The 27,970-nt window shown below is 42.3% G+C and overlaps 1 protein-coding gene across 4 annotated transcripts in view; it reads left to right on the top strand.

Moving 5' to 3' along the window:
* Window positions 1–27,970, top strand: part of ccnd2a (cyclin D2, a) — a 123,938-nt gene that overhangs the window by 91,138 nt on the left and 4,830 nt on the right. For 2 of the 4 annotated variants that reach the window (XR_008416504.1, XM_053884805.1), the window contains exons 1-4: window positions 12,006–12,399; window positions 13,676–13,891; window positions 16,351–16,510; window positions 23,847–23,995. Coding sequence is in view for 3 of the 4 variants with exons in the window: in XM_053884805.1 (XP_053740780.1) it covers window positions 12,205–12,399; window positions 13,676–13,891; window positions 16,351–16,510; window positions 23,847–23,995 (720 nt within the window). In the remaining variant the exon portion in view is untranslated. Of the gene's footprint in view, window positions 1–12,005; window positions 12,400–13,675; window positions 13,892–16,350; window positions 16,511–23,846; window positions 23,996–27,970 lie in introns of those variants that run through there. The other 2 variants (XM_053884807.1, XM_053884806.1) reach the window with 1 other exon arrangement.

The following is a 27,970-nucleotide window of genomic DNA, read 5'->3' as shown; positions in this document are numbered from 1 at the left end:
TTACATCATTTTTTTAATTCAATGTCTGGTACCGCAGCACGTAGAAGCCTGACATCGCGTACGACAGTTACGGCTGTAAACAGCTTGGTATATATAGTATTCAATCGAAAACGTTGCTTAAAAATCCAACAGATTAAAATCATGTATCCTATACAATAGTGCATATAACCGTCGCGTCGGGCATTTTGAATGGCATCCGACTTACGTCCGGGATTGGTTCCGACCAACCGGTCGTAACTCGGATGTTACTTGTAGTTTGTAACCTGCGGTCATTGTTTGTTTAATCCTTTGAAAAATTATGTGACTCACATGATGGTGATAAGTGATGTCATACCTTATTGACTATACATGCTATGGTTAGATCAGTTGAGAGTGAAAGAGGCTTTTAGCCTACAGGTTAACCTGAGGATGCCTCATACTGAAAATGGGATGCGCAACTTTCAGGCAAGACACCTTTATTACGCCCAATTTTTCCTCCTTTGCTGTTAGTGATTGCAAACTTCATGTCACTCTTGAAAATGAAGGTCTTTCAGATTTCATCCTTGCTGTAGAACACCTTGAGGGTTTTCTCTGAGCTGCAGTGATGGGCGCCCTCAAAGCTGTCATACATGATCTTATTAAGGGTGTGACATCAGGAATTCACAAGATCTTGTGGAGGTTCTCAGACCCACGATGTGGGAGTGCCGTCATGTAAAAACACATCTCATGATATGGCAGTGTCAAATTGTGTTTGTCAAGGTGGAAATGCAGGTCAAGCTCTTTAATTTCTGTTCACCCTTCTGTCTTATTTCAAAGTCAACAGTATGACACGTGAGATTTCAAAGCCTTCATGGTCAAGTTAAACAACTGAATTGGTTGATAATTTTCCACCAATAAAATCAATAAAAGAGGAAGTCAATACAAATTCCAGAGCTGGAGCCTATCCCAGGTCGATGGGGGGAGAGGAGGAGAACACCCTGGACAAACACACACATCCGCTCATACAACCGTCATGCCAGCTCATAGATGCGTAGGATTGAATCAATAAAAGTTACTGGCATCTAAAATGAAATCTTCAAAGTTGTGCTTCAACAGTACATGTTTAAGAGACTTGTTGTCTAAAAACTCATTATTTATTTATTTGTCTCGCAGTATTTTAGGGTAGTGGCAGGCTTTATTTTATTGTTTTTTTAACTTTAAATTTTTTTTCAAACATTAAACAGACATGCAATTCACAAAGTTGAACAGAATAAAGCCTTTTTCGGAAACACTATTTCTAACTTTAATTTTAAAACATATATTAACACAGACCAGCACTGTATTCTTCCGACTTCGGGACACAATGTACATCAGATAAAGTGCAGACACTGACCCCAAACACTGACCGTAGACTGGAGATTACAGAAGGTGGGCCTCTTTCCTGCACCATCTATCTTTCTTTCACCTCTGTATCCCCCCCGCTCCCCTCTCCCTCTGTAATGTCTCAGCTGTTCCCTGCAGGCAGGACTCCCTGACTGAGTGCCTGCTCTGTTATGGGTTCATTGGGCTGGTATGCAGCAGGAATCTTTGGATCAAGGTAATTTCACACTGTTCAACTTTTTCCCAGGCTGTTAAGCTTCCCTTTTACCTTTGTGCCACTCAGAGAGCGAGATACTGAGCGACACATGTAGCCGTTAAACACACACAGTGGCTCAAGCCTGACGCCGCCAGCATAGTCCAGGGACAGACTTGAAAGATTTGGGCCCTAAATTGCCGTCCAACACCGCTGTTTCCCAAAAGGATCAGATTATTGCAGCCAGATCCTTGAGGTGGGGGGAACATTCATGTGTGGTGCTGAAATAAAGCTGCGTGATTGCCAATGTTGTGGACCCCCATCATTTGTTGCATTGTTATCTGAGCCGGACCCTGCTTTGAATCCTCTTCTGTACAACAGTGCTTATTTTAGGCTTTCAAGTATTTCTTGTTTCAAATGTACCCATTTAGTCATTATTATAAAAAAAATCAGAAAGCGGTTAGACCCACTATTGTCCATTAAGCATCTTCTTATTTGAGGGTATCTGAGTGAACATTGGCTCTCAAGGCGGGATGGGTTCCAACACAGGCAGTAGCCAGGACAAACGTCTACACTTTGGCTCAGCAGCTTTAACAACCATTTACCGATAAATGCAGGCAAGTCAAAGGGGTCTTACCGTGAAGCACCTTGTCAGCATTCGTGGCCCCAAGTATTTTTTCGGACAGGGTTCTTGCTCCTCCGTTGGTCATGGTCATGACGGCTCAGAATACAGAATTATTACCCATCTTTGGGTGAGATCAGTAACTTTTTAACGAAATGAAAGTTTAAAAACATATCTAACTGTACTACCAATTTTTTTCACAACTGTCAGTTGTGAAGAATTTCTCAACCTGACATTGGTAACATCATTTATGTGGCAGAGGGAGCGGTAATTCTGAATACAAGTCGCAAGTAACCGGGAGTCGAATGCCATTCAAAATAGCCGACGCGAGGGTTACTGTATAGGTGCTACTGTAGTGGTAGATCACTGTGTGAGAGTGAGATGCTGGGATACTGTGCTGCCGTAACTGTTGTACGCGTTGCCGGGCTGCTACGTGCTGCGGTACCAGACATTGAATAAAAACTAAAAAAGCATCTGCTGGCCGTGGTTGTAAGTACAGGTGGACATAAGTCGAGCTGGTCGTAAGTCGGATGTTACTTGTACAGTGATTTGCGATTCAAAATTATTTGAAGAACATGTCCACTTAACATTCGCCAAAAACTGTATGATATGCGCAATGCATATCATACATACATAACATACTGTGAACATGCCGCGTTGGCGCTAAATGATGGATACTACTCACGTCCCCCACTCCGGGTAAACACTCGGTGGAGCAACAAAGCCGTTTGTTGTGTACCCAACATTGTTGACCCCCCAGTTATATCAACATTTAAAATTTCAGTTCATTTCAACTCTTCCCCCACATTTAGAAACTCACAACCCTGCACCCAATATCAACCCCTTTCCTGAAAGAGCCCGCAATTGCTTTATTAAGACCAAGATCAACCTAAAAACGGAGCAGCAAATGCTTTTGCGGCAGAAGCGGAGCTCTGTAATTATCTAGTAATCTAGTTCTCATCTCTGCTCTCCGCACTGTTACATGCGGTGCCATCTGTTACCATCTGGAGGAGGAAAACAAGAGCAACAGTCTCAGTGCCGCTGCAGACGTGCAAAGTCAGGTGCTTTTGAGTTTATTTTTAAATTCTTCAGTTATTTTGGTGATTCGGCGGTAAACTGGTTGGGTTTGCATACTTCTGTGTCTTGTCTTGACTGACTCGGCACAAACAGGAAGCAAATTATTTCAAATTTGTGGAAGAGTGGCAGTGGTGCTACAAGGTTGTGGGTTTGAATCCAGCTGGAGATGTTCTTGGTTTGCAGTGAACTCTTCTTTGTGGATATGCCATGTTGCATGTACTGGTGTTTCCCTCTCGCATTCTGGTTTCCAGAAACACTTGATGGAACTGTACATAGGTTAGACTGGTCTGTGTGTGCGGTGCAGAGAACTTCCAAATGGTATGTGGATTCAAAACATAACTCAATGCATCAGAACTGCAGCACTGTGCAGGGTGATGTACAATACAATAACAGACTGAAGGACAAGAGCTTTTCAGCCAACCAATAATTGTATCCTTTCTCAAACAACAGTTGGCGGCAAATAAAATCCAACTTATTTGACTGGCTAAAAAATTAGGAGCTTAAGAGAAATGTGTAGAAATTATTCTGTATGTACTGTATGATGACGTCCCATCTGCAGCTTTCCTGTTTTGTCATTTCAGATCACATTTAGTGCCATCATTGTATCTGTAAAATACTTTTTATAGACAAAACAAAACACAAATCAAAACCTCACAATTTATACTTCTTTGTTTGTTTTTATTGTATTAACAGGCGTCAAAACTGTAAAACCGCTGTCCCTTTTTGGTTAAGAAAATAAAATCAAATTGAAATCAATAACGCATGTCGCATATATTACAATGAATGACTGTGAGGTGCGAATCCTTCCCATAGACGGTGATATACACACATTTAATCTCATTGACGTCAAGTTCAGATTGTTTTCCGAGCTTGTTGTGGTCTCAGTTGCAAGTCCTCAGGATGTTGATCCTTCCGATGGAGCAACAGACACAATTTAATCACCCAAAAATGTGCGCATTGTGTTGATGTAACCCTTTCTGAGGGAGTCCTTGCACTCTGCACCAAGGACTCGAGTTCTCCACAATGCTTTTGTTCTCAGTCTGCATTGAAGAATTAGGAACCGCAACAGGCTGGAACTTTGGTGTGGTATCAGCCAGCAGCTGCTGCATGAGTGACAAAGTCAAGGGCTGGTGATAGGAACCTGGGAAAATCCTGGAGGAGCTGGAGAGGCGGTAGCAGCTCAGACACGCTGCAGTTCTAATGAATACGATCGAAAACAAAGACAATTTCAGCATTATATCGGTGTTTGCCACATATGAATTAGATATGCTTCATGTAGTGAAGTTATTTTGAAAATGAAAAAAAGAATCCATTAGCAGAAATTTGTCAAAGAGCTGGCTTTCTTTTGTTGGAGTTGACAGTGCATCAAAATGTTGAAGAACATATAGTGATCGTGAAAAGTCGTGTCTGTCCTGCTGAATTCATTCCCTTGTCAATGGCTTTATGACGAAGAGGAGTCAGGGATTGCATCTCGCCCCAGGTGATGGCAGAAAACGCATAAATGCAATATCATATTTGTTTAGTTTGAACTTTACAAAACTCATGGCTTCTGAGCTGTATACGCCAAAAGCCCCTTCTCCATTAATAAGTAGCTGCTAGGCTAATCCGGCTCTGTATCGGGTTCCTCTGACCTCGTATTTGAAGGGAAAGGTTTGTTGGCAGAGTTAAAAGATGGGGTCAAGCATGAGAAAGAGGGGAGGGCTGCAGAAAAGGTGAATGAATAGCAGAAGGTTCGTGTTAACTGAAGGTTTGACCAAAGTCACCAGACCTTATTGTTGTAGCGACACACCTCGTACAACAGACACCCGCTGCTGAGGTGTGTGTCTGTCATCAGGTTGTCCGAATACACTGATGAATCACGACACAACTCACAGCTGCTTTTAGTTATTCATGACGCTGCATTTCAAAGCCTTGAGTCTCTGTGAATGGAGGGGGAGAGTTTTTAAGGCATGAAGCGAAGGCAAGAAACAAAAGATTTGGTAGGATATGCTGAGACCATTTTACACCTGCTGAGAGGTGCGTCACACTGTGCCAACGCTCGCGACCGGATCGCCCATACATGCCGATATCATTGCAACTAAGGCGCTGAACTCAAGTTTACATACCACTCCTGAAACGTTTTTTCCCAACAACATATTCCCACTCCCAGTGCATCAAATACTTATTTATACAGGGTGAAAGGAGTGCCACCCCATGGTGTAACCCCCTCCCCAACTCCTACTTTCCCTATTTTTACATGACGCACCGCCCAAAGCATGAAGATATGCACAGAAGTCCACCAAAAAATAGTTCCTTTTTTCACCCTTAGGAGTGAGAATGTGTGTCCCATCCAGGCCTGGTCATCTGGGGAAGAACTTGGCTTGTTGCTGAGGCAGCCAGTTTGCATGGGCAATAAGACTGTCCGCTACAGCTTTAGGATGTACACTCCTGCACATCACTTCACTTATAGCTCATTTAGAAATACTGAGATTTCAACTGAACTGTGTTTCATGTTTCCAGACAATAGCAACATTATAATGTTTTTCCCCATATTTGCATGTTTATTGCGAGGCTGATGGACACAGGTCACAATATCACGACGATAGGTTGACCTAACGTACAGTCATTTTTCGGTAGTATAATGGCGGCTTCAGGGTCACATTCAGTGGTGCCTTTCTCAGGCTCCCCACACTTGAGCTTCACCATCTCTTAGATGCAGATTTTTCTGAGGGTAACTTCATGGGCATGAAACATACTGCTTGCTGCCCATTTCCTCACATGATGGTTCAACTCGTGACACTACCCATTGCTCTGACCCAGCACAGTTGCATATATTTCTGTGTGTTCTTCATACGCACAAATGGTCTCACTTGTCATTCAACCTCTTACACTGGTTAAAAGGATTGGAGAGCACCTTTCGATCACCTCTGTCTTTTGTCTTGAAATAAAAAAATATATTTTTATTGGCTTAAAATACATAGAGAAAGTTTCTGATGGCTAAAAACCATTTTCTAAGGAAGATGTGAAGGAAGCTGATAGATATGGGTGGTTGCACCCAGAATGACTCGCGTTTGGCGCAAAAAGGTAGACAGACATGAATGCAAGATGCTAAATACTAGGGCTGCAATTACTTTACGATTACTTTGACTAGTCACTGGGAGTTCTTTAACAATTAGTCAACAAGTTGGCCTACGCCTCATACAGGGTGACGAATACGGCAACATGATTGTAGTAATGTAAGTGTAATGTAAATACATTTGTATAGTGTCCAATGTTGTTTTGAAACTTTACATTTTAATGATAATTTCTCAAAGTGTGCTGTGAGAGGTACGTGCCCTTTGAAGATTCCTTTATTGAAATGTTTCCATGTTTTGGGTTGCCATGGTCACGCAGCTTCAGCCAAAAAATAACTTGTGCAATAGATAGCTCATTGTCAAGTGCTATCTTCCCCAACTCCATTTCCTCATCAGCCACCAATGAAACAGAAGAGAATGGGGCAGTCTACAAAAACTGTCATCCATTCTTGGAGTTTATGAAGGTGATTGAAATATATTGGACAACCGACAACTTAGATCTAATTCTTCTCTTTTTTTGCTGTCCTTGTTCTGCTCCCTATATATATATATATATATATATGATTCTAATAATATCCAAAGTAACCTGTACTTGCTGCGAGGATTGTGTATGAAAAAAATTGGTTAATTCATTTAATGTGTTTGTTAAATATTTTTGTGAGTTTTGTGTACTTTTTAACTCATCGATCTTTTTAAATGTTACCTGTTACATCACTGTCAATGTATGCTGTCTGTTCAGACATTATTTGATCTATTTTTCATTGATGGACATTACAATTCTATTTACAGCTTCTGAAAAGTTAAAATTTCTTATAATGGATAAAATATTTTCTGTTATAGTAAATTATAATCAATTAATCACTGGGATGTGCTTTTTAGTTGCTTATATATCAAATATTCTATCTGTGCAGTTCATTTTATTCACTATTTAGTTGGATATATTCCAATACTAAAATCACAATTTAAAAATGCACTTATGGGTTTGTTCAATTAGATTGAATTACTATACAGAGATGATGATCATATTTTATTTATTTGTTAAAACAAAGGAAGGAATTGTTGAGCTCAAAATGTTGTATATTGTTTTTTGAAGTTCTATTCAAAGTATTAGTGGAGACATTTAGGGTTTACATTTCAGATAAATAAAATGACTCATTTGCAGTATTTTACAAACGTGCTGAAGGACAGATGTCAGTGGAGTGACAGTATTGTTGGGGTTTTTTTTCGATGTCAAAATTCCCCCGTGGGGTCTCCTGCGCACCGGATTCCCTTGGGTCGCTGCTGTTGTCTCAATTGTAACCGTAAAAATGTGGTGGAGATGAAGAAGATGAGGATGATGAATGATGTTTTCCCCGCATGTTCACATCATTCAATTTCGTTCCGCTTTTAATATTGCTTCATTTATTATGACAGGAAAATAAGTAGAAACTTTTTTGCCGTTCTATTCTTGTAAAGCGTTCCCTTAATTTTTATCCCATTTTAATTCAATTAACATTAAGAACAACTCGTAAATGTCTCAGAAACTCATCAAATTATTAATATAATTTTTTGGGGTATAAATCTTGTGCGTTTTATTATGAATGAAACGTATTTCGAATGAAAACGTCCATAAAATTGGTGTTTCCGTTTGACATTTTTTACAGTGTGCAGCGGTGAAACTACGATCGGGATAATTTCCTACAAATAAAATGTATTTTATACGTTTTATTATTTAACTAAAATATGTTTTGGGCGCATCTTTTTCTTTGTGTATGTGTTTCAACTTCGTTTTTATAACTTAATTAAATGCGAAGAAATGCGCCCCCCTTCTTCCACTGAAAAAAATAATTCCTAAGAATATATAATTGTCGGAAACCACAATTCCCTGTGCTTTCATGGCGGTGTTTAACAAAAAGTCGTTTAAAAATTAAGATTGTGCGTTTTAACTGTATTTTTTATTAATCCCCGCTTTTGTCACAGCGGGTTTGAACTCAATTCATACACATGCGCAGTTGTGCGCATCCTTTCTTTGGCTCTTCCTCATAAAGAGAGCAGCTTTAATGATGAGGAAGATGAGGGTGGTACACGCCCCCTTCCTGAATAAAAGAGAGAGAGAATTGGAAATAAAAATCGTCTTCTAATTTGGGTGAGAAATCTTGCCATTTGTGGAATTAACTCCAACTGGGTGAAACATTTGGGGTTGTGATGGTGGTGTGGAGGAGAATGGGAGAGGGGAGCAGGTGGACAAAATAAGACCCTGGTGATGCAGCCTGGAGTGTGGAGAAGGGTTTGACACTGACGCACCTCAAAAATCCCGACTGACATGACCTCGTTGATGGTGGTGATGAATAGCGTCTTTTCTAGTCACACGACACTGAGAGACACCTTCAGTTGTTGTGCGTAATTCCGGTTTCTGAATTCAAAGCACTCGAGCGATGGTGATGCGCACAGTCATGATGATGTGGACTGTGGAACACGCATCCTACAGCCACTTCCGGTGGTCTGAAATGCTGCGATACGATTGGCTCAGGTGCGCATCGTGCGTCCTTGTCATTGAGGAGGATGTTTGTGATGATGTGTGAAAGAGCGCAGTTCTAAAAATTATTCCACTTGGGCTTTAATAACATGCGGAGAGAGCTCAGTTTCACACAATCATTTTGCATTTCTTATTCTTGCTTGTGCATGCGCTCAGGGAGCAGAATTGCCTGGTTCTTACTCATGCGTAATTACGCACAGCCAGCATGGCATTATGAGGGTGTTCCATGGCGAGAGCTGCTTTCATGACGATGCTGCTATGACGATGATGATTATGATGTCCATGGTGATGATGATGATGATGTGAGCGGAATTATTTTATTCAAGCCTGTAAGTTCATGAACTTTTAAACGCGGGTCTTGCATGCACAGTCATGATGAGGAGAAGGGGCGGGGGGGGGGGGGGGGGGGGCTGGCAAGGGGGAACAAGATATACTTCCGGTTGTTTAAACTGTCGGACTTGATCCTCTTCAACGCGTAATGACCTATGACTGAGATGAAAAAAAATGACTAATGCATCTGAGATCATTTTCTACAGAGATGAGAAGATTGAAAGAAATAACGCGTTTCACCGAGTCTTTAAAATAACGTCCTTCTTCATACAACTAAATCTAACTTGATTTTCAAGATCGATGAGCTCATAACGTGATTTTAAATATCCGTTAAAAGTTGGTTGATAAACGCGACGTTTGAAGACTTTTTAAAGTGATTCATACTTAAGAATAATAGGCTGTAGTGTAATATTGGTTGCAGATAAGTGTAGTTACTCGTCATATTTCCCCCACCCCAGTTTGTTACTTTCAAAGGATGTTTTACAAACCTTGACTTCCGTTTCACCTCCGTTTTTTTTTTGTTTTTTTGGGGGAGTGGGGGGGGAACTCGGTGAGACGGACAAGTGACCAGCGGAGTCTGCCCAGTAACACTCTGTGGCTCGCCCCACTGCTGAGGAACTATTGGTTATGCAAATAAACCCAGAGAGGAGGAAGCAACTTTAAAGAGATATTTCCCCATCTTATCTCCCCCCGAAAAATAATTTCTAAAGCTACGATGGAAGTGGCGAAAGTGCGGGCTCAGAAGCTGCCGACATCCGCACACTTTTAATTGGCATCTTTTCCGGATTCATCTGCTTCTTTCTTCTTTCCATCTCCCCCAGCCTCTCATGCAAAAGTGCATTTAATAGCTCCTTGGGTGCAAGGATGGTTCGGGCTGCGTGCCTGAGCTGTTATCTTGAGCAGTCGGAGCTGCGGAAGAGAGAGAGAAAAAAAACTCTTCACATTTCCTAGAAAGCTATCAACGAAAAACGTGTGGCGACTGTCAGTTGTAAGTGCGCATGCGCGCATAGTCAGCGTAGTTAGCCAAGTTTGAGATGAGGTTCTTAACCAACTCGAGGGCGGTTAACGAGTCACAAGTGATTCACGTGGTCACGAGCGCTGACAACGCTTTTGTGACAAACGTATTGCAAAGTAAAAGCAGATGTTGAGCCGAGAGATCCCAGGAAAGGTAAAACTTAATATAAAGAGTCCAGGGGAGAAGAACATCCCCCCCCCAAAAAAATTGTTTGTTATATCTCATTTTGTTGCATTTTGTGTTAAATAAATTGTTGTATTTAATTTCCACTTCATAAAAAGAGGTTTGACTCATTCATTCATGCAGAAAGTACAGTATAAAGTAAATGCATTTTTCTTTATTTAAACTATCAATGTACAGTACATTTGGTGTTCAACTCAAATTACAGATGTAAAACGTAGTAATTGTAGATTTCTGTTCCTGTGAAATTCTCTTACGGAACCACACTTTCATTCATTTAGTTACCTTTGTGCCACATGGTGGTTTGACAAGCCTGTAAAAAAGCAAGTCGATTGTTGGTTTTATTGAACAAAACGTTCATTATATTAGGGAAAACTCTTTGCATGGATCGTGTTTAGAGTCCCTGGGGATTCAAGTCAGTGAAAACAGAAAGAAGTTCCATCATTGCATCAATAAACATGCTGCAGTCCTTTGAGTAATAAAATATATATTTTCATTACATGTTATTCTTCTGCACACATAATGATGTTGATTCTTGTACTTCAGAATGGCAGACTGTTTTGGGAAAACTACAAGCAAAGCGACTATAGACGCCCTGCCACCATAGGAAGGTCATTGGGGAAACCTGTTAAATAAAAGAAGTCTGACTGATCACTGATTTAAATGACTTCTGTGATCCAAATCCCAACGCACTCTTGAGTATTAGGGTGAAAGCACGATAGGTGGATGAGAACAGTAGTTGCAGGAAGTGAAGCTGCTTACAAAGTATTTTGAAGTTTGAAGAAGATTGGAATTAGTCAGTCTTTCTGCTCATGCTGCGGTTTACTCTGTAAATTTAAGAAGTCATTATTGTACACTGGCATTCAGATCAGGGAGTTGGTTGTCAAAGCACTGTCACGTGATTTGAGATTGCCTTCACTGGAAGGATTCGGCACAAAACTTAAAGTAGGTAGTAAAGTAGGTAGTTCAATGTGCTTGTTCCTTGCTCAAAAGTTACTCTTTGTGATTCAAGTGTCACGTAGATGCAGCTATGTTGCTTCTTTCGACACATTTTGGTATGTGAATAAATGATGTATCATGCAGTGTTTTATTATTATTTGCTATTGATCTTCTAATATTTACATTGAACTTGAGTATGTGAACATTTTCATTTCATTCACCACTGAAGAGAAACTTGCAAGATAAAAAGTTGCTAGCTTCTAAACATGACATCATTCCTGTTCATGTTTACTTTTAAATCCTGTTTTTTGAAGAAGACATGTATTGTATAGTGAGTTTGATTCATTCCGTGTGAATAATAATTTGTGACAATAGATGTTTTTTAATGTGTGTAAGTTATAAAGTTAACAACCAGATTGGATGCTTTAACTTTGTATGAAGCGATACCTTGCATTGTGGTTCATTTGTTTCATTGTTCATGAACTTCTCCGCTAATGTGCAAGTAGAAAAAACAGTTCTTGAAATCGATTATTGTGACACACGCTCGACTTGTAAGCTTTAAAACTTGATGAAAAGTGAGGCATGAGCGTTGCTTTGTGTCTCAAAAGAGTCTTAAGTAGCAGGGAAGAAACTAGAAACCAGTTTTCTGAGTTCAATGGTAGGGGCGAAGAGGGAGGCGTGCAAGCGTATTGCGTCTGGTCCACGGAGGTAATGAAGTGGGTTGCGTCAGTGGCGCACGCAGATCTGTGGATGAAAGTCGAGGCGCACTGTGGGGAGAGAGGAAAAGTTCTCAACGTGGAGAGGCAGGACTACTCTCTCGGAGCCCCTGCAGTCTCACTTTTTATGCCTCCAAGAAAGATATTATCTTTTACCCCGCAACGCTTCCGCACCTCGCTGAGAGAAACGCAACTTTCTTTCGAGTGAAGTGAAAGCACCAGCGCCATGGAGCTTCTCTGCCTCGAAATAGACGCGAACATTCGAGCTCGTCCCGATCCGAACCTCCTTTTCGATGACAGGGTCCTGCAGAGCTTGTTGACCATCGAGGAAAGGTTTCTACCGCAACATTCTTATTTCAAAGTCGTCCAGAAAGACATTCAGCCGTTCATGCGGAGGATGGTCGCGACCTGGATGTTGGAGGTACTTCCCACGACTCTTCTTATTTCTGCTTTAAATCCTTTTCTGTTGTTTCTGCTCCGCTTGTTTCGCTGTAAACAGACGGCGGACACCTGTCGCTTCGCTTTGCGACATGTTTTGGGACGTATAATCCGAATCTGACATTTTGTCGAATTTATTTGCTATTTATTAGTCCGCGAAAGTTCGCCACATTTATGACTCTCTCCATTGCCGTCTCGAACATGTGACACTTGTCCGAAAGCTTTCGAACACTGTCGCGACCTGTTGATTGTCTAGTGATTATTTAACATTATATATTTCCATGCACACGTATGCACTCGTCAACGCAACCCTCTTCTAACGCCATGTTGGTTTTCACTTGCGCTTTTAACAGGACTTTACACTGTCATAAACGCAATAACAGCTGGTAAAACCTTCAGGAAATGACAGGCGAGACTCTTGTGTTTCCACTACTGTTGAATATGATCAGTAAACACGCTTCGGAAATTCTTTTTTTTATTTTAAAAATAGGAAGGGCGAGGGCCTTTATCTGTACTTTCGCCCTCCGCGTCATCCCGCCTCTCTGTGGATTTATGTTCATTTTTTGATGTTAACACAAACATCTGACTTCAACATCAGCATCGACGCAATCTAGAGGCTTTGCGCTTTATTTTCATGTATGGATTGTCAAGTTTGGAGTCGCTGGGTATTTTCTATTGATTTCTGAAATGAAATATCGCTGAGGCAGTGACGCACATCGCACCAACCTTTCGCTACTCGTCCTCGAATTTGACATTTTATTCATATTTATCGCCATCCCACGTTCATATAAACTGTCGGGTCTGGTGCGGAAGGTGTCTGTGAATGTTGTGGTGCCCGGTAAACAGCTCTAAACAATTTATTTTTATTTTTAATTATTTTATGAAAAGATGACGAATGAGAAAAAGCTCGTTTCCGTGTGCTGCGCTGTCGGGGTGTTTTTTCCTGCTTCTATTTCGGTTGATTGTGACTTTATTTCGTTTCATACTGAATGAATTGCAGGATTGAGACTGTTGACAGGTTTTGCTTCAGTCATGGCGCATTCTCCGAGAAATGTTGTATATTGATTTCATTTATGATGTCGCAACCGATTAAGGGCTGGGCGCAAATTCTTGGCTGTGCCCCAACTATGTGTGTCACTGAATTATGATGTGCTATTTTTATGATTCATCCTTTCTTTTTTTGTCATATTCTCAAATTTTGTATTGATTTTGGGGGTGAAATCTGAAGGCTGATCACGTGTCTCTCTGTCTCTGTCCAGGTTTGTGAGGAGCAGAAGTGCGAGGAAGAAGTGTTTCCATTGGCCATGAACTACTTGGATAGATTTTTAACAGTGCAACCCACCAAAAAGTGTAACCTGCAGCTGCTGGGGGCTGTCTGCATGTTTCTAGCATCCAAATTAAAAGAAACTCGTCCTTTAACCGCGGAGAAGCTTTGCATCTACACAGATAACTCCATCAGACCACAGGAACTGCTGGTAAGTTATATGTTTTGAATTAAAACAACGTGTATATACAACATATATCAATGTTTTCAGATGTTGTTTACTTCAAAACATAATCAATTTCGCGCCTATCATTGCGACTGTGAATAACGCGTCAATGAAACCCTGAATTGTTCCAGAAGGTAGACTCTGCTCGAGACCCTCCAGGCGCAACAGTCTCGTCTGTGCAGTGGTCTATACTGACATCTGGCGGCAAATATTTGCACAGAGCAACGAGGTCAGCTTGAACAGCAGCCAAAAGTTCTGACTCTGTTTCTGTCAGCTAGAGAGAGGCAGAGAAGTCCAAGTTTTCCTTTTACAGTGTAGCTTTAATCCCCCGAAATAACCACAGATGCACAGGTTTGAGGTATTATGTCATGCTGCAACATCTCCCATTCAGTCATGTCGACTAAAATAAATGTGCGCACAATGGAGGCAAGCTGTACGTCTCGGCAGCTGCCTTCACCGGCGCAAGCCAACCAATTAACTCGGTTTCACATCAGATAAGAATTTACCCGCCGCTCTGTGGTGCTACATAAACATTCCTCGGTAAACAACGGTCAATCCCACCCATGATGCCTGTAGGTCATGGTTCAGATGTGGCTGATTTGCCAGGCGGCTGTCTGACTGGCGGATCAACCCACTGAGCTGATAGTGGCAGTTTCAGGGCAAGCAGGTTTTTCTCTTGCATCCTTCATGTCAATCTTCCAAGCGACTTGGCCTGCCATTATTTGCAAGTTGTCTCTTTATAACATGGTGTTTGGGCTGCCGTGCAGCTACATCAGCTGTTGAAGGCATGTGATTTATTTATTTATTGCCTCTGCTATTTGGCAACAATTTCTTGTAAAGAGAACCACAATGTTACAAAAAAGGTGTGACCAGAGGAAGGCAGTAGCAGAAGGAAGTGGGCTCTGAGTTGCCACCCTGTCAGCAGCGATCCGGTGTTGCAAGACTCTTTTTCAGTGCTGCATCCTCAACTCGCTTGCTCAAAGTTAGAGACAGGGAAGTCCGTTCAATGTGTCTGAGTAAGATGTTTTAATCTCGCCAGGCATTTTGTTGGTGTGCCATTTGTCAGTATCCGTAAGTCAGAGGGTTCATTCAACGCTCATTACCTTTTTGGTCATGTCCAGTTCAAGTAAAGACCTTTCACGAGTCAAATGTGATGCATGTACATCAAATTTCCACTTCATGTGGACATATGAAGTCACATTTTGGTGTAGTCTTCAACTTTCAACTAGTACATTTGTTCAAATCATTCTTATCCAGAAGTTTAATGGTAGTATTTGGGTTTTAATTTATTTCTAATACACATTGTCAAATCGACGAATACTACAGGGTTATTTTTTAAATTAATGTATTTATTTATTTTTTTTTCTATTTACTACACCACTCAAAATTCATAGACTGGCTTCTCTGGTTGGGCAATAATAGCAGAGTTTGATGCTCAAACGTGCTGGAAAATGTCTTTTTTGTGTGTCTTTCTTTTATGATGCATACAGTATTTATAAAGATTTTTATATTATATTTAGGAGGAAAACTCATTCAGTTTTCAGATCATTATTTTGTGATTTCTGTTGTAAAAAAATAACCTTTTGTCACATGATCAAGAACAATGCGAAATTACGGATAACAATAGACTTTCCATAGACTTTCCTAGCATAAAGGATCATATTCATAAGCCATAATTGAGATGGCCACTCCATTGTCAATGTAAAATAGATTTTCACTCATGTCTTTACAGTATATTTACATGTATTTATGGCAGTAGCCCAACACAAAGGAGACAAACTTCCTGAAGACTAAAATGGTTACTTTTCATTAGTAAATTTCAAGTCTGTGCTGTGGTCATGTTCTCATGGAGAAAATGAAGGGCATCACTAGCTGCAGTCACAAGGCTGAATCAAGCATATTTTACCAATTTAGTCACAAACTCTTTATTATTCACTTCCTCTTTTCTGAAGCAAAAGCAACAATACACCCAAAGAGAAAGGAGCAAGGCATCTTCTGCTCATCCCAGTGTTGCCAAACATGCACTCACAGAATGCATTATTATTAGACTTATCCTCTTGGATAAAGTTCCAAAATTGCCATTTGACTAGTGACTCATATCCACTGATTTCTCTTTAAACCGTAAAACCCAGCAGAGCCCCTTTTTCTTTGCTTATTTTGTCCTTAAAGCACAAGCATTGTATCAATTTCCACTCTCACACTCACGCTCTCACACAGTGTTGAACCTCTGGTGGGCCTCTTTAGGAAAGTCCCCAGATGCCAGACTGGGAGGAGGAGGAGGAGGAGGGGGTGAGACAGCGTTGTGAAGTCACCTGGGTTGGTGGCGCTGATTCTGAACCCAGACTTAATGCAATAAGCAATCACACTCCAACATCCAGACCATCCAGGTCACATTCACGTCCCTGAACTTTTTCGCTAATATCCGCTCGTCTGTGTGCGTTCAGGAGTGGGAGTTGGTGGTGTTGGGCAAGTTGAAGTGGAACCTTGCCGCCGTGACACCCAACGACTTCATTGAGCACATTGTGAGGAGGCTGCCGCTACCTGAGGACAAGCTGACACTCATACGCAAGCACGTCCAGACTTTCATCGCCCTCTGCGCCACAGGTAAGACAAAATAAAATGGCTGCTTTGAGCGTGAGTAAGCAATATCATTTGGATTGTTCTCTTGCTATTGAGGTCATATTTAAGATTCCAGGGCTGTTTGAATGATCAAAACTGACCTCATTTACTGCGGTTCAATCTGGAATTCAGGACGTCCCCATAAGAGAGCGTGTCGAACTGATAAGGAGTCCATTGATCTGTTGATCAGAAAGAAAATGTATATTCATAGCTGGTGCATTGTTGCCGAAGCACTTCAAAGAAGCTTGATGTTTCAAGAGGGGTGGAGATGGTTGTGTCTTGAGCCTTTGGTGCACAGCTTTCACAGGTCTCTTGGAGATTGTTTTGAAGTGGACTTGTTGTTGTCATGTCTCGTAGTCCAGCTGTCCTTGGATCCACTTGTCTTCCTTCCCTCGAGCACAACCTTGAGCTGTGATTCTTGACCTAAATATCGCAAATGCTTGTATAAAAAGTGAGACATAGGCCCCCTTTCATTGGCTTTTAAGTGTGACAAAGTATGAGAGTTCCGTAAAACACATTTCCTCTCAAAACAGGAAGGAGATTGTTTGCGCTACACTGGGTTGCTTCGATACAAAATTTAAATTCTAGCAATGTCAAGTCAGACATTTAAATGGGTTGAGGCGTAAAACACCAAGTATTTGTTCTATGCCAATCTCCAGTCCATCACCTGTCCTCTACCTGGAATGCGGTTTGCAGATATTGCAGAGCATCCAGTGTCACTTCAAAGCAGAGTTTAGCAGGTGGAGGGGCATTCCCTTGTCACAGAGGGTCGAGAAAGGGAAAGGACAGGGGCGGAGGCAGGACGGCCATTGTCTTTCTGCTCAATTGTTCCCGCTACATCAAACACCCAAAGGGACCCGGGCGGGTGAGGGACACTTTAAAATGATCCAAAGCGACGGTCGCATCCAAGAGGTGAATGAGGGAACAGCCAGAGCAGTGCATTGTTGTTGCCAGTGCTCAGGCATGTCATGTTTTCATATCTCACCCTCCTTCCTACTTTCTCTCCCCTCTGACTCCTCACGTCTCCCCGCCCTACAGCTGGAGGACATGATAGCTTTCCCATGTTGAGATTCTCTGGAGGGCAGGTTTCTCTTTTTTGACTCTCCTTCACGTTGCAACAACAATGCTGAAAGAACAACATGACTTCTGTCATTTATTTCTCACGTTGGGATAGACGCATCCCTTCTATTTTTCCGCATGGCGGATAGAAGAATGCTAACTGCCTCCCCACCCCCCCATGGGAAGCAGCCCTCTCTGCTGACATCAATAAGAGTTAGCAGGGAGGTGATAGGTATCTGAAACGAGCGCATAAGTCCTTCACAGAAATTGCTATTTTACCAAGTGAGCCTAGCGTGTCTGTGATCACAGTTTAGTTTAAAGAGTGGAACAGAACTATCTAAGACGGTAGTACTTAAACCTCCTCCTCAAACAGCGTCTGAGAAGTTGTGTACTTTATAATCACGGACTGAAATGGCACATCAAAGTGGTTATCTAGTTATTACCAGGCTAATTATGTTTCCTAATTTTACATTGCAAGAAGCACATGACTAGATATGAGCCAAATATTCTCAAATTCCATCCAGTTTTTCTGATATGAGGAGAAAAAAGTCCAATTTTGCACGGCTAGAATTGTAAAAACAAGATAGCCGTTTTAGAGCACTGAGAAGTTGAGCAAGCATCATTTGCCTGTCACGATGATTTATTTAAAGTCTTTTTTACTTCCTTAATAATTCCTATTTTTCTGTGTGTGAGGTACATTCTTCCCAGATGGCTGGAGGGTCACAGGACCTGTGTTTCTGAACATCATTTTCTTGGTTTTACTGGCAGTCTTGACTGAACGATGCCACAAGTTTGATCTTGAGGAGAAGCAACACCTTCTCAAGACAGCTGACGGTGCATCACCTGCAGTCTTCCCGTTCCATCCAGCCCCCACTAGGTCTTGCCCCCCCACCTTGCCCTTACCGTACAGAAAGAGAAAACATGCATAGCTCCCTGTTAGCAAGGGAACAAGAGAGAAGGAGTGGAGGAGAATAGAACCTCTCGTTGGTAATTGCTCCTCTCCTTTGATGAAACAGTTCCGTTCGGGCCACTCGGTGAGATTTTGTCAGGTGGCGCAGGCTGGCTCTGTATTAATTAATAACACTGGCTGGTCCATTCAGCTTTATGCAAATGGTTTCTTCTGCAGGCTGCGAGAGGAGAGACAAAAGGCTGGGCCCTTACATTTCATATGCAGAGCCGTGTGGGGGTCAGCGCCGTGGGGCCACTTGATAGGAAACACCGACGTTTCCCTCAGGCAGGCTGCCGCATAAAAGCCCAGAAACAAGCTCATTAAGGGAGATTATAAACCTCCATTCCTGCACACAGACACCCAGCACTCCAAGCTTCCTCTTCTTTTCTTATGCAATTGAGGTAAAGTGGGAGAATGAACTCGGCTCAGCGGGCAGACAGATGCACCCAAAACTGTCTGCTGCGGTTATTGAGCTCCGTCTTCTGGTAGGGATTATGGTCAATTTTGATGTGGACTCAAAAAAAAAAAAAGTCTTTATGGAGCTGTAATGGTATGCACACAATTGTCATGGAGGTCGATCAAAAGGAAAAGCTGGAGCCCGTCCAATGGCAAGAGAAGCTTTGCAAGCAGCTAGGACGTAAAGAGAAGTGAGAATTTACTTCAAGATTGCAAAAAGATGATGAACCGGTTAGTTCCTGTTGACTAGTGATTCACAAGCTTTCCGAGATGAGAGCTATGAAGTTCCGCTGTTGTGACTCAGTCCATCCTGGAGAATTTGATTCTCATCATTTAACATCTGTTGGTGAACCATTTCCTTTTTGCAACACACTGAGCCACATTCCCTTTTTTCAAGATAACGAAACTTAACACAGGAGTGCCCACCGTGCCTGCATCTGTGTCCAAACTATCATCATTTACTCTATTACTTCAGCTTTCAGCATTATCCAACAATTCATAAAATCTCACCTGTTAAACTGTTATATCAGCACATGTTTAGTCCCAAACATATCCCAGAATGAAGGGAAGTACAGCAGTCAACCGAAAAATATCCAAGGCTTGTTTCTTTACCAGAAACAAACATATGGGCTAATCGTCATTTATTTGAGAAAGTGTTGCAGTTGCATGCTCCTTTATTATTCATTGTCAGCAAGTAAGTATTTGAAAGCTAAAGGCAAGAAAAGCGGTCAGTTTGGACCAAACGCTGAATTGCAGTTGAGCAGAGAAAAAACATATTACATTGTAAAGTTATTCAATTTGTTGGCATTATTGCTCCCCAAAGTAATTTCAGTCTAAAGAAAACAAACAAAAAGGATATAAGACATTTTTGTATGCATAATATTTCTGACATATTTTATAGAATTGAAAATCATGCTATGTCATTGTCGCTATGATTTGGAGGCTTCATAAATTCCACTTAAATTTTTACATTGCTACGGTAAAATCAAGGGTGGACTGTATTTGAATTATTAAACATAGTTGTTGCAATAGTATTTATTAATATGAATGTCAAATGTATACTGTGAACTAAAAGAGTGGTCAACATTACAAGCTGAGGTTTGTGCTGCTCACTTCCGGGACATCTTGGACAGGACACGTTTTGACCTGTGAATAATTGGTTCAATTTCAAGCTAAATAAACCCTATTTACGTACACAAAAGTGTAGAAGTGAGATTCAGACAATATACCTTGACTGGTCATTCAGTTCTCAAAAGTGGGTCGCCAAGTTAGTCGCAATGGGTTGCAAGCATTTTTCTGGTCAAAATACAATTTGCTTTTCTTGTATTCAATTCCTTCATTCTACTGTTTTATAATATTATAGGTTTAAACCATGCACATTTTTCTTTAATATATATTTAAAACACAAGTTCAGTTTGTTTCTTTCTTTTTTGTCACGGCTTGTCATGACCTAAAGTTGGACCAGATGAGAACCACATCAGTAGAGGACATATAGAGCTTTTTTTTTTTTTTTCCTGCGGTGATGTGAAAGCTGGAACGCTTCCTCCTTTCTTCTTCAAGCCGAGTTCCCTTCAGGCTGAGTTCCTTGTCCTGAAAATGCATGATTCATCTCACATGTGGTCAGAGAAATGGTCTTTACTGGTGTTTATTTACATAAAGCCCCATTCATGTTTGATGAGTCACAACCTGAACAAATTAGCCAACTCCTCCAGCAAATTATCATCTCTTCACTCACTCCATTGATGTGAGAAATCACGTCCGGTCCTGTGGCTTCAGCTCAGATCCAACAGGATGTAGCATAAAACACTCTATGCCCAAATATTTAACAGAAAAGTGAATCATGCAGTGCCCTATCCTAAAGTTGGTTGAGTCACAGCTGAGATCTGCTGAATGCTCATGTGGATGCTGAACTTGTCAGACCTCAACTTTGGTTTCCAAATTTTGCGACGAGGGAATGCAGATTGTTTGTGTCGATATCACAGTCTCATCCAAAACTAAATAATTATATCATTTCCAGTCCCCGGCTACAACAATCAGAGCGGCTGAAGCTGGAGGCTGAAGTGTCGATCTAAACGTGTCAGACAGAGCAGACTGACGGCGCAGGATGCTTCCATTGGTCAGGACTTCAGTTTTCTTGTAAATCAGCATGGATTATTGACTGTGTCGCATGCGTGACTTCGAATCTCACTGGGTTTTTTTCTTTCCACACTGATGGCTCGGAGAACAAGTACTGGAATGTTTCGAGAGACAATGAGGAGTTTTCTTGCTCTTGGTATCCCTGTGTCTTGTTTGTTGTTGGGTCATGATGACACAAACCTGCCTTTGACAGAAAGAAAAGTAACCTATTGAACCACTTCAACAGGGTATAGCTGACTCTGTCTTGCTTCTAGCATTTGCTCGGCTGCGGTTAGATTCTCCAGTCCACTGGATCACGCAAGGATTATGCAACATTGTGCGATAGCTAGTGCCTGGGAATTTAAAGGGAACACTGAATCAACAGTTAGTTATTTATCCGATCTGACCTGTCTGACATTTGCTCTTGATTTTGGGATCCACCTTCTTAGATAGATGTACTGAGGAGCTGTGCTAACTATGTGCCTCTGAATTCCATGCAAAGTCGTGGCATCGCAGTCGTCGGATTGCAGGATGAAGTGATGCTAAAATGCATATGCCCTTTCTTTTTGGCTGTCAACTTTTTCAACTTTTAAAAATGTCATGTGATTCACTGGCCACAGCTCGCCAGAAGAAGTGTAGCAGACCTTAGAACCAGAGTCAAGAGGCAGAGGACACAGGGCACTTTCCATTGCAGGCCTCTCCACTCTGCTTCTTACACTGTTTATTCTTAACATGAATATCAATGAGCTCCCCCTAAAATACAGGCATTCTTTCCCCCGACATTCAGCAGCCACCAGGCTACAGTGTCACCTCGCATCGGCTGCACACGCGCGTCCTCGTTCTGCTACACAACTGTCTAGTCTTGAGTGACAAAATCAGCTTGCTGCCCACTGCCTACCGCTCGGCACTTTAACAAACCCGCGTCTGTGGCGGTGTGTGTGTGCATCTTAATCTGTAAGCATTCAGGCGTCGCTTCATTGTGTCTCCGAGGAGTCTGTCTCCGCACTTGTCAGTCGGCGCTCTCTGCACACATACAGTAAATCCATGTATGTCTTTGTCCTCCTACCCTGCTGGAGAAAGTTGTGCTCTTACAGCAGTGATGTAATGCCGAGGGGCTTTGTGTCCTCTTTCCTTTTGGCTCAAGGTATTCTTCAATAAATTCGCCCTTTGGCAGTGGCCCAGCAGCTAACACAGGGGTGTATAATAAGTTCATTTATTTGTCAACACTGAGCACACAAGATGAGAAAGCGCCTGGCTGTGAATGTTAAAAAGGCAGTGAGGGGCTGCCTTTACAGCTATCAAAGGGTCCACCTCTTTGATTCCAGTAAAAAAAAAAAAATAGAAGGAAGAAAAATCTCCTTCACAACCATCGCACGCAGTTTGCTTTGCAACTGAATATGGCAATATGTTAATGTTCGGGCTGTTTCTATGGTCACACTGCCCACTGCTCCATCCCATAGGTGGCCCAGGAACAGAAGCATACTTGTGGGGGGTTTGATGGGAGGCAGGAGGTGAGGGTCGCCAAAGGCCAAGTCTTTTCTTCTTGCAAAACCTCACAAGGGTTTGGACAGAGACTTGAGAGTGATGTGCAGCGGAGATGTCTACCCCCACTTCCCTCCCATCACGCCCACCGTCCTCCCTTCTTTTCTCCTCTCTGCCCTGTCGCCATCCTGTCCGTCCCTCCTTCTTCATCTTCCTCTCCTACCCGACCCGGCGTCCACCCTTCCAGCCGCATTCTTTGTCCAGGGAGTCCCGCTGAATCGGTATCAGTGGAGATGGGATTGATGCTGCGTCTCAATTGAGGGAAATGAGGTGATGACTTTGGACAATGGAGTCACACTCTCCTGCCTCCCCTCGCTGGCCATCCAGCCACTCTATTAATATGCTAAAAGATAGGAGGGCCGCCAAGGCAAACCGCTGCCTGTTGTAGCAACAAAGTCTCAGGCATGTGTGCCATTCACTCGCCCCATCTAAGGCAGCCATGTGTTGTCCAAAAAGAAAGGTAGAAGTTGAGCAAGACATAAAAAGAGAATAGAAAAAGAGAGAGCGTGTGCTTGTGTGTGTGTCTCTGCTTGTCAAGGGAAATCTCCTTCTCTCCCTCTGTCGTTCCCTCTCTGTATGCCAGTTGCCTTGCCTTTTGGGGCTTCTGGCCCGTTCACAAGCTGTCTCATTTGCATTATGAATGACAGTGAGGGGAGCTAACAAGGTTATTGGTCTTTGAGACGCACGCCTGTGACCACACGTGGAAAAAGGACCTACAGCAGTGAGCATTGGCAGCAGCACTGAGACTCTTTATTCCTCCTTTTCCAAGCGCTATGGGGTTTTTTTTTTCAGGGAGCACACGATTTACTCAGGAGATGGAAGAAAAGGGGCCGGGCTGGGTTGAAGGGGACTGGGTGTGTAGTGGGTGAGGGTGGTTGCTTTTCAGCTCCTTTACAAGCCAAGTGAACCCTCATTATCCAGGCCCCTGGTCATTAGTGAGCGTTGCCATCAAACCTGCTGCAAAGGAATGATTATTTATTAGCTGACTGCAAGATTACCAAATGAAATTGTCTGGAGCTAAACGTCTGCAGCCTTTTCATGGAATCTATAAAATGATAGAAAATGCAACAGAGGTTTATTGAGGGGATTTCTGCTTTTGTCTTTATGTGGTCCAATAAACAGTTTTTTTATAATGTCATTTCACTTGGAGTTGTCCCGTTGGGGGAGCAGAGGAATAAGCCACAGTTATTTTTGTTGCAGATTTTAGCTTCGCCATGTACCCTCCATCCATGATTGCCACGGGAAGTGTCGGGGCGGCGATCTGCGGCCTGCAGCTGGATTCTGCCGACCATTCGCAGTGGGGGGATAATCTGACAGACCTGCTGGCCAAAATCACAAACACCGAAGTGGTGAGTTCGTCCTTACTGTGACTTCATCGGGGGATGAATGATGCTGCATACCTCAATAACGTCTTGCTTTGAAGAAACATTTTCTTGTCGGTCTGAAGGAGTTTGTCAAGCAGAATGATGTGCCCACTAGACGCTGTTTTTTTTAAAGCATGTCCTCCAGCTATGTAGTTACTTTATGTCTACAACCAGATTACATGAGTTAGAGGGCTCAGAACATTTGTGATGACTAGAAAAGCACCCAAAGAGTGCAGACCTCCTCATGTTTGTATGTCTTTGCCCAACGTTACTGCCCCACATTGACTTTCTCTGTATAATTTCATGCTTTTCTGAGCATTTGAAATATTGGTGATAGCAATTGGTGGAGAGTGCCAGTGGGGAGCTGCAATGGCTCTTGCCTCTGGCAAATTCTTCAAAAGATTCATCCATTTTTTTTTAGTAATTTTGACAAAAATATAGATATAGTTTTTGTCATTTGTTGAGTATCATCTGTTTCTTTGTCACTAAAGCAAGTTTGTGTTACACACATGGAGACACACATTGTGACAGTACACAGGATGCTACTTCCATGAAAGCTAGTGTAGCCGACGAGGGCGATACAAAGTGGGGCTCAAAATTGAGCCTATTTCAGAAATAAAGAGCTTGTGACAAAGTTTCCTGCCACCCTTGCTGGATTCATCACAAAGACATTGGTCCTCTCTGGTCTGCGCCGCTCCATAATGCATCACCGCTGGAAACCATGGCTCCCTCTGGTGCGAGCTGTGTGAAGTCTCGCTTGGCAGCGGAGGAAAAACAAATAGTTTGCCTCCACAGCACAGGACCTCAGTTGTGTTTAGACTGCAGGGTTTGAGACTGGAGGGAATTTAGTTGCTCTATGTATCTGTGATCAACCCCTTATGCATTCCTGGATTCAGACAAGCCACAGCTCGCTGTAAACAGCGGCGCAAAGAAGAGGGCATCGCCCCGAGCTCGTCATGTATGAGGGTTTTTTTGTATGAGTGAATTATAGTAGGGATAGAGTGGCACTGTTGAGCATCACCTTTATAAACAAAAAACAATAATATTCAGTTCACAAAGAGCAGCTGTCTAAATTTAAAACTTTACTTTAGGTAAAGACAGGAAGAAACGCGTAGATGAATTGACCTGCGCAAGAAGGGGAACTTGCAACAGTGTCAGATTTTGCTTAAACCCAACTCCCTTTTTCCTAAAACATGAACCACCTCCTACGTCAGTCCAACACCCAGGGGCCACCTAACCCGTCTTGTAGACTGCGAGCATCAAGGTGGTGGTTTTCGTCCAAATGTGTACACACAACATACTGTATTTTGGATTTGGCCAGCAGTGTCCAGGCTCAGCAAGATGGTAGTTTAGAACAGATTGGGGCAAACTATGAATGGAAAACAAGTTTTGGCCAAACTCTGCAGCAGTTGCCAACAGCATCATGGGCAACACCACCCCCTGGCTCACTGATGGCATGTGTGGTATCCAGAAATATGTGGTTTTCCAGTGGAAATGTAGAAGGACCAAGTCACCAGTATGAGCAACACGAGGAATGTGTGCTGCCTCACAAACACCTGATGTGGCTGCTCCAGGCAAAAAAAAAGTCAAAGGATAAAGCTGCGACGTGACCATATTTTTTCTCAATGGCCAAAAGAGGAAATGTTTGTTTAGAAGTCTATAAGTGGGGATGACCACTTCCTGAAATGCAGTGCGTGATATCTACTATTTTTTGTTAAATGTTCATACGCGTTCATTTCGCCAAGTCTTTTTTTGTGACTGTGATTTCCGCCCTTGCCAAATTGTCAGTTTCGTTGACGGTATTTTGCCGAGTAATGGGAATGCTCGCCACAAAGATTCGTTTATTAGAGAAGTGGAACTCAAGAGAATGCCGCTTGTTGCCCTGCTGCCTGCAGTGTGTCGGTATGTAGATGAAAAGGTCACGTATTGAATTGTAACTTCAGATTCAAGTCATGTGTTGACTCCTTATTTCCAGCCTTGGCCTCCGGAAATTTTAAGATTCCCCGAGATACATAATGTGTGTCGTCAGTGTGTGGCGCTCGCTGACCGCCGAGCCCTCCCAGAGTCGCTAATGCTGTCTAGTGTGGTTCAGTCAGCAGTTAAAGCACATTCCACGGCTTCACACATTTCTTCCTTTTGGTTTTGTCTGTCTGTACGACTTCCTCTCATCCAAGCGTTGCAAAGGCCAGCCAGGGATGAAGTGCCTGTTTTTAATTGTCAGAAAGGCAGATTGTAATGATGAAAGTGAGGGGACGGTTTTTATGCGCTCCTGTTGCTCGACAATATGAGACAGTCAGGTCCTTACTGCGGAAACGTCTGGCAACAGAATAAGCCTTTAACTTGCTCTGTGTGTGTGTGTGTGTGTGTGTGTGCTATCTGGAATGGTTAATCGGTAAGATCCTGATAAAGACTGACCTAGATGAAAATCAAGACAAACAAATGTCCATGCATTTACTGGAATTATTCATCACTAAGTAACTCGAAAAGACTATAGACTAGCCATCATTCAGCCGTCTGAAAAGGTTGGATCTCCTGACATTGGTACAGGCTTTAATGGCTGGTGAAACCCAAGGTGCCAGGGCCCAAATGTGTCTCACCAATTCATTTTTGGTGCAGTATAAATCCTTTAAAGTGAATTGAAAAGCGGATCATCACTAGCGACTCATCATTTATGTCAAAATCATTGACAAAAAGTGGAATTTGAGCTTTGCCTTTCAACAGGTGAGCAAAAGGACATTATATATGCTGAAATTTAGCCAGGAAAATTCCTAAAAATGCCTGCAGGTAAAAGGGAATTAAAAAAAAATGGGGATGAATGCTGTCTCCTGAGCTGTGACACAGTGTTGAAGGAGGACAGTATCTTTATGTTAAAGAAAGCTGTATGCTAAAATCCAGTGCTTGGGTGGGACACCATAGAATGCCGTTCAGAGACTGTTCACTTAACAATACATGAATTTTGTGTTTTGCCCCTTACTTCAGTCACATTGACACAGGAGAGGGTGACATTCACTTTCTAAGGTGGTTTTTGTCTTCTAATGCAATAGTTTTAATCATTTTGATGAATGTCCTCATTCCACTTACTCCTTAAATTTTCAACTTTGCATAGCTTTGTATAGGGTCAGACATCAACTAGCAATGTCAAATGGGCCGCTGGGCTGCAGGAAGAGCTGCTCAAAAACCGTATGGATGTTTCCAGTAGTCACACATTGAAGTCATTAAAGTTTCTCAAATAAAACTCATGGGCTTGGCATAGGATTCAAATTGCCGATCTCAACAGCAGAGACGGCAGAGAATGTCTTTTTAGAAGTCGGCGTGTGCATTTTTGCGGTAAGACGCAGGCAGTTCCTTTACATGTTCTGTGTTTTACTTAAGTTTCTCACAGGAATTGAGCTTTTATGACCGATGGGGCACATGTTAGTGGGAATATGTGCACGCTTCTGCGCGTGCACATACACACACACACACACACACACACGTTGGTGGCTAATTCCTTGTGAAGATTAAGAGAGGAGAGCGGCGTTGTTGGGTTTCCTCCACGTCAGAACTTAGAGAATCATTCCCTCCGAGGCAGCAGTATTAAATCAGTTTGATGACCTTGTGTATAGCTGTGGGTATTTTGTGAAAATTGCTTTTGAGTAATTCAATTCTGGGTAGAGCAGGTGTTAATGGAGGACAGACTCAGTTGTGCCTGCCATTTGTGTGGCCTGTACACTAGGCTGGAAAAACAAAAACTCTCTATGTTAATATTAAAATGACTTCTGCTGTGAAATAATTGAAGTAGTGTATATAGTGTGTCCAGGCCCATCAGCCATAGATAACTGTAAAACTGGCGTTAAAACCTGTATATTCCGCTCCTTTGTCCAGGTCTGTGTATGCATTACCTTCCTGGACCAGCAGAGCTTTTAAAAAGCCACATTTTAAAACTTCACTTCGCTAACGTGCAAGCAATTTCTCATGACA

This window comes from Synchiropus splendidus, chromosome 14 (assembly GCF_027744825.2).
Source record: "Synchiropus splendidus isolate RoL2022-P1 chromosome 14, RoL_Sspl_1.0, whole genome shotgun sequence".
Lineage (NCBI taxonomy): Eukaryota > Metazoa > Chordata > Actinopteri > Syngnathiformes > Callionymidae > Synchiropus > Synchiropus splendidus.
Note: the sequence above shows the minus strand (reverse complement) of the source record. Positions and strands in the feature narration are given on the sequence as shown.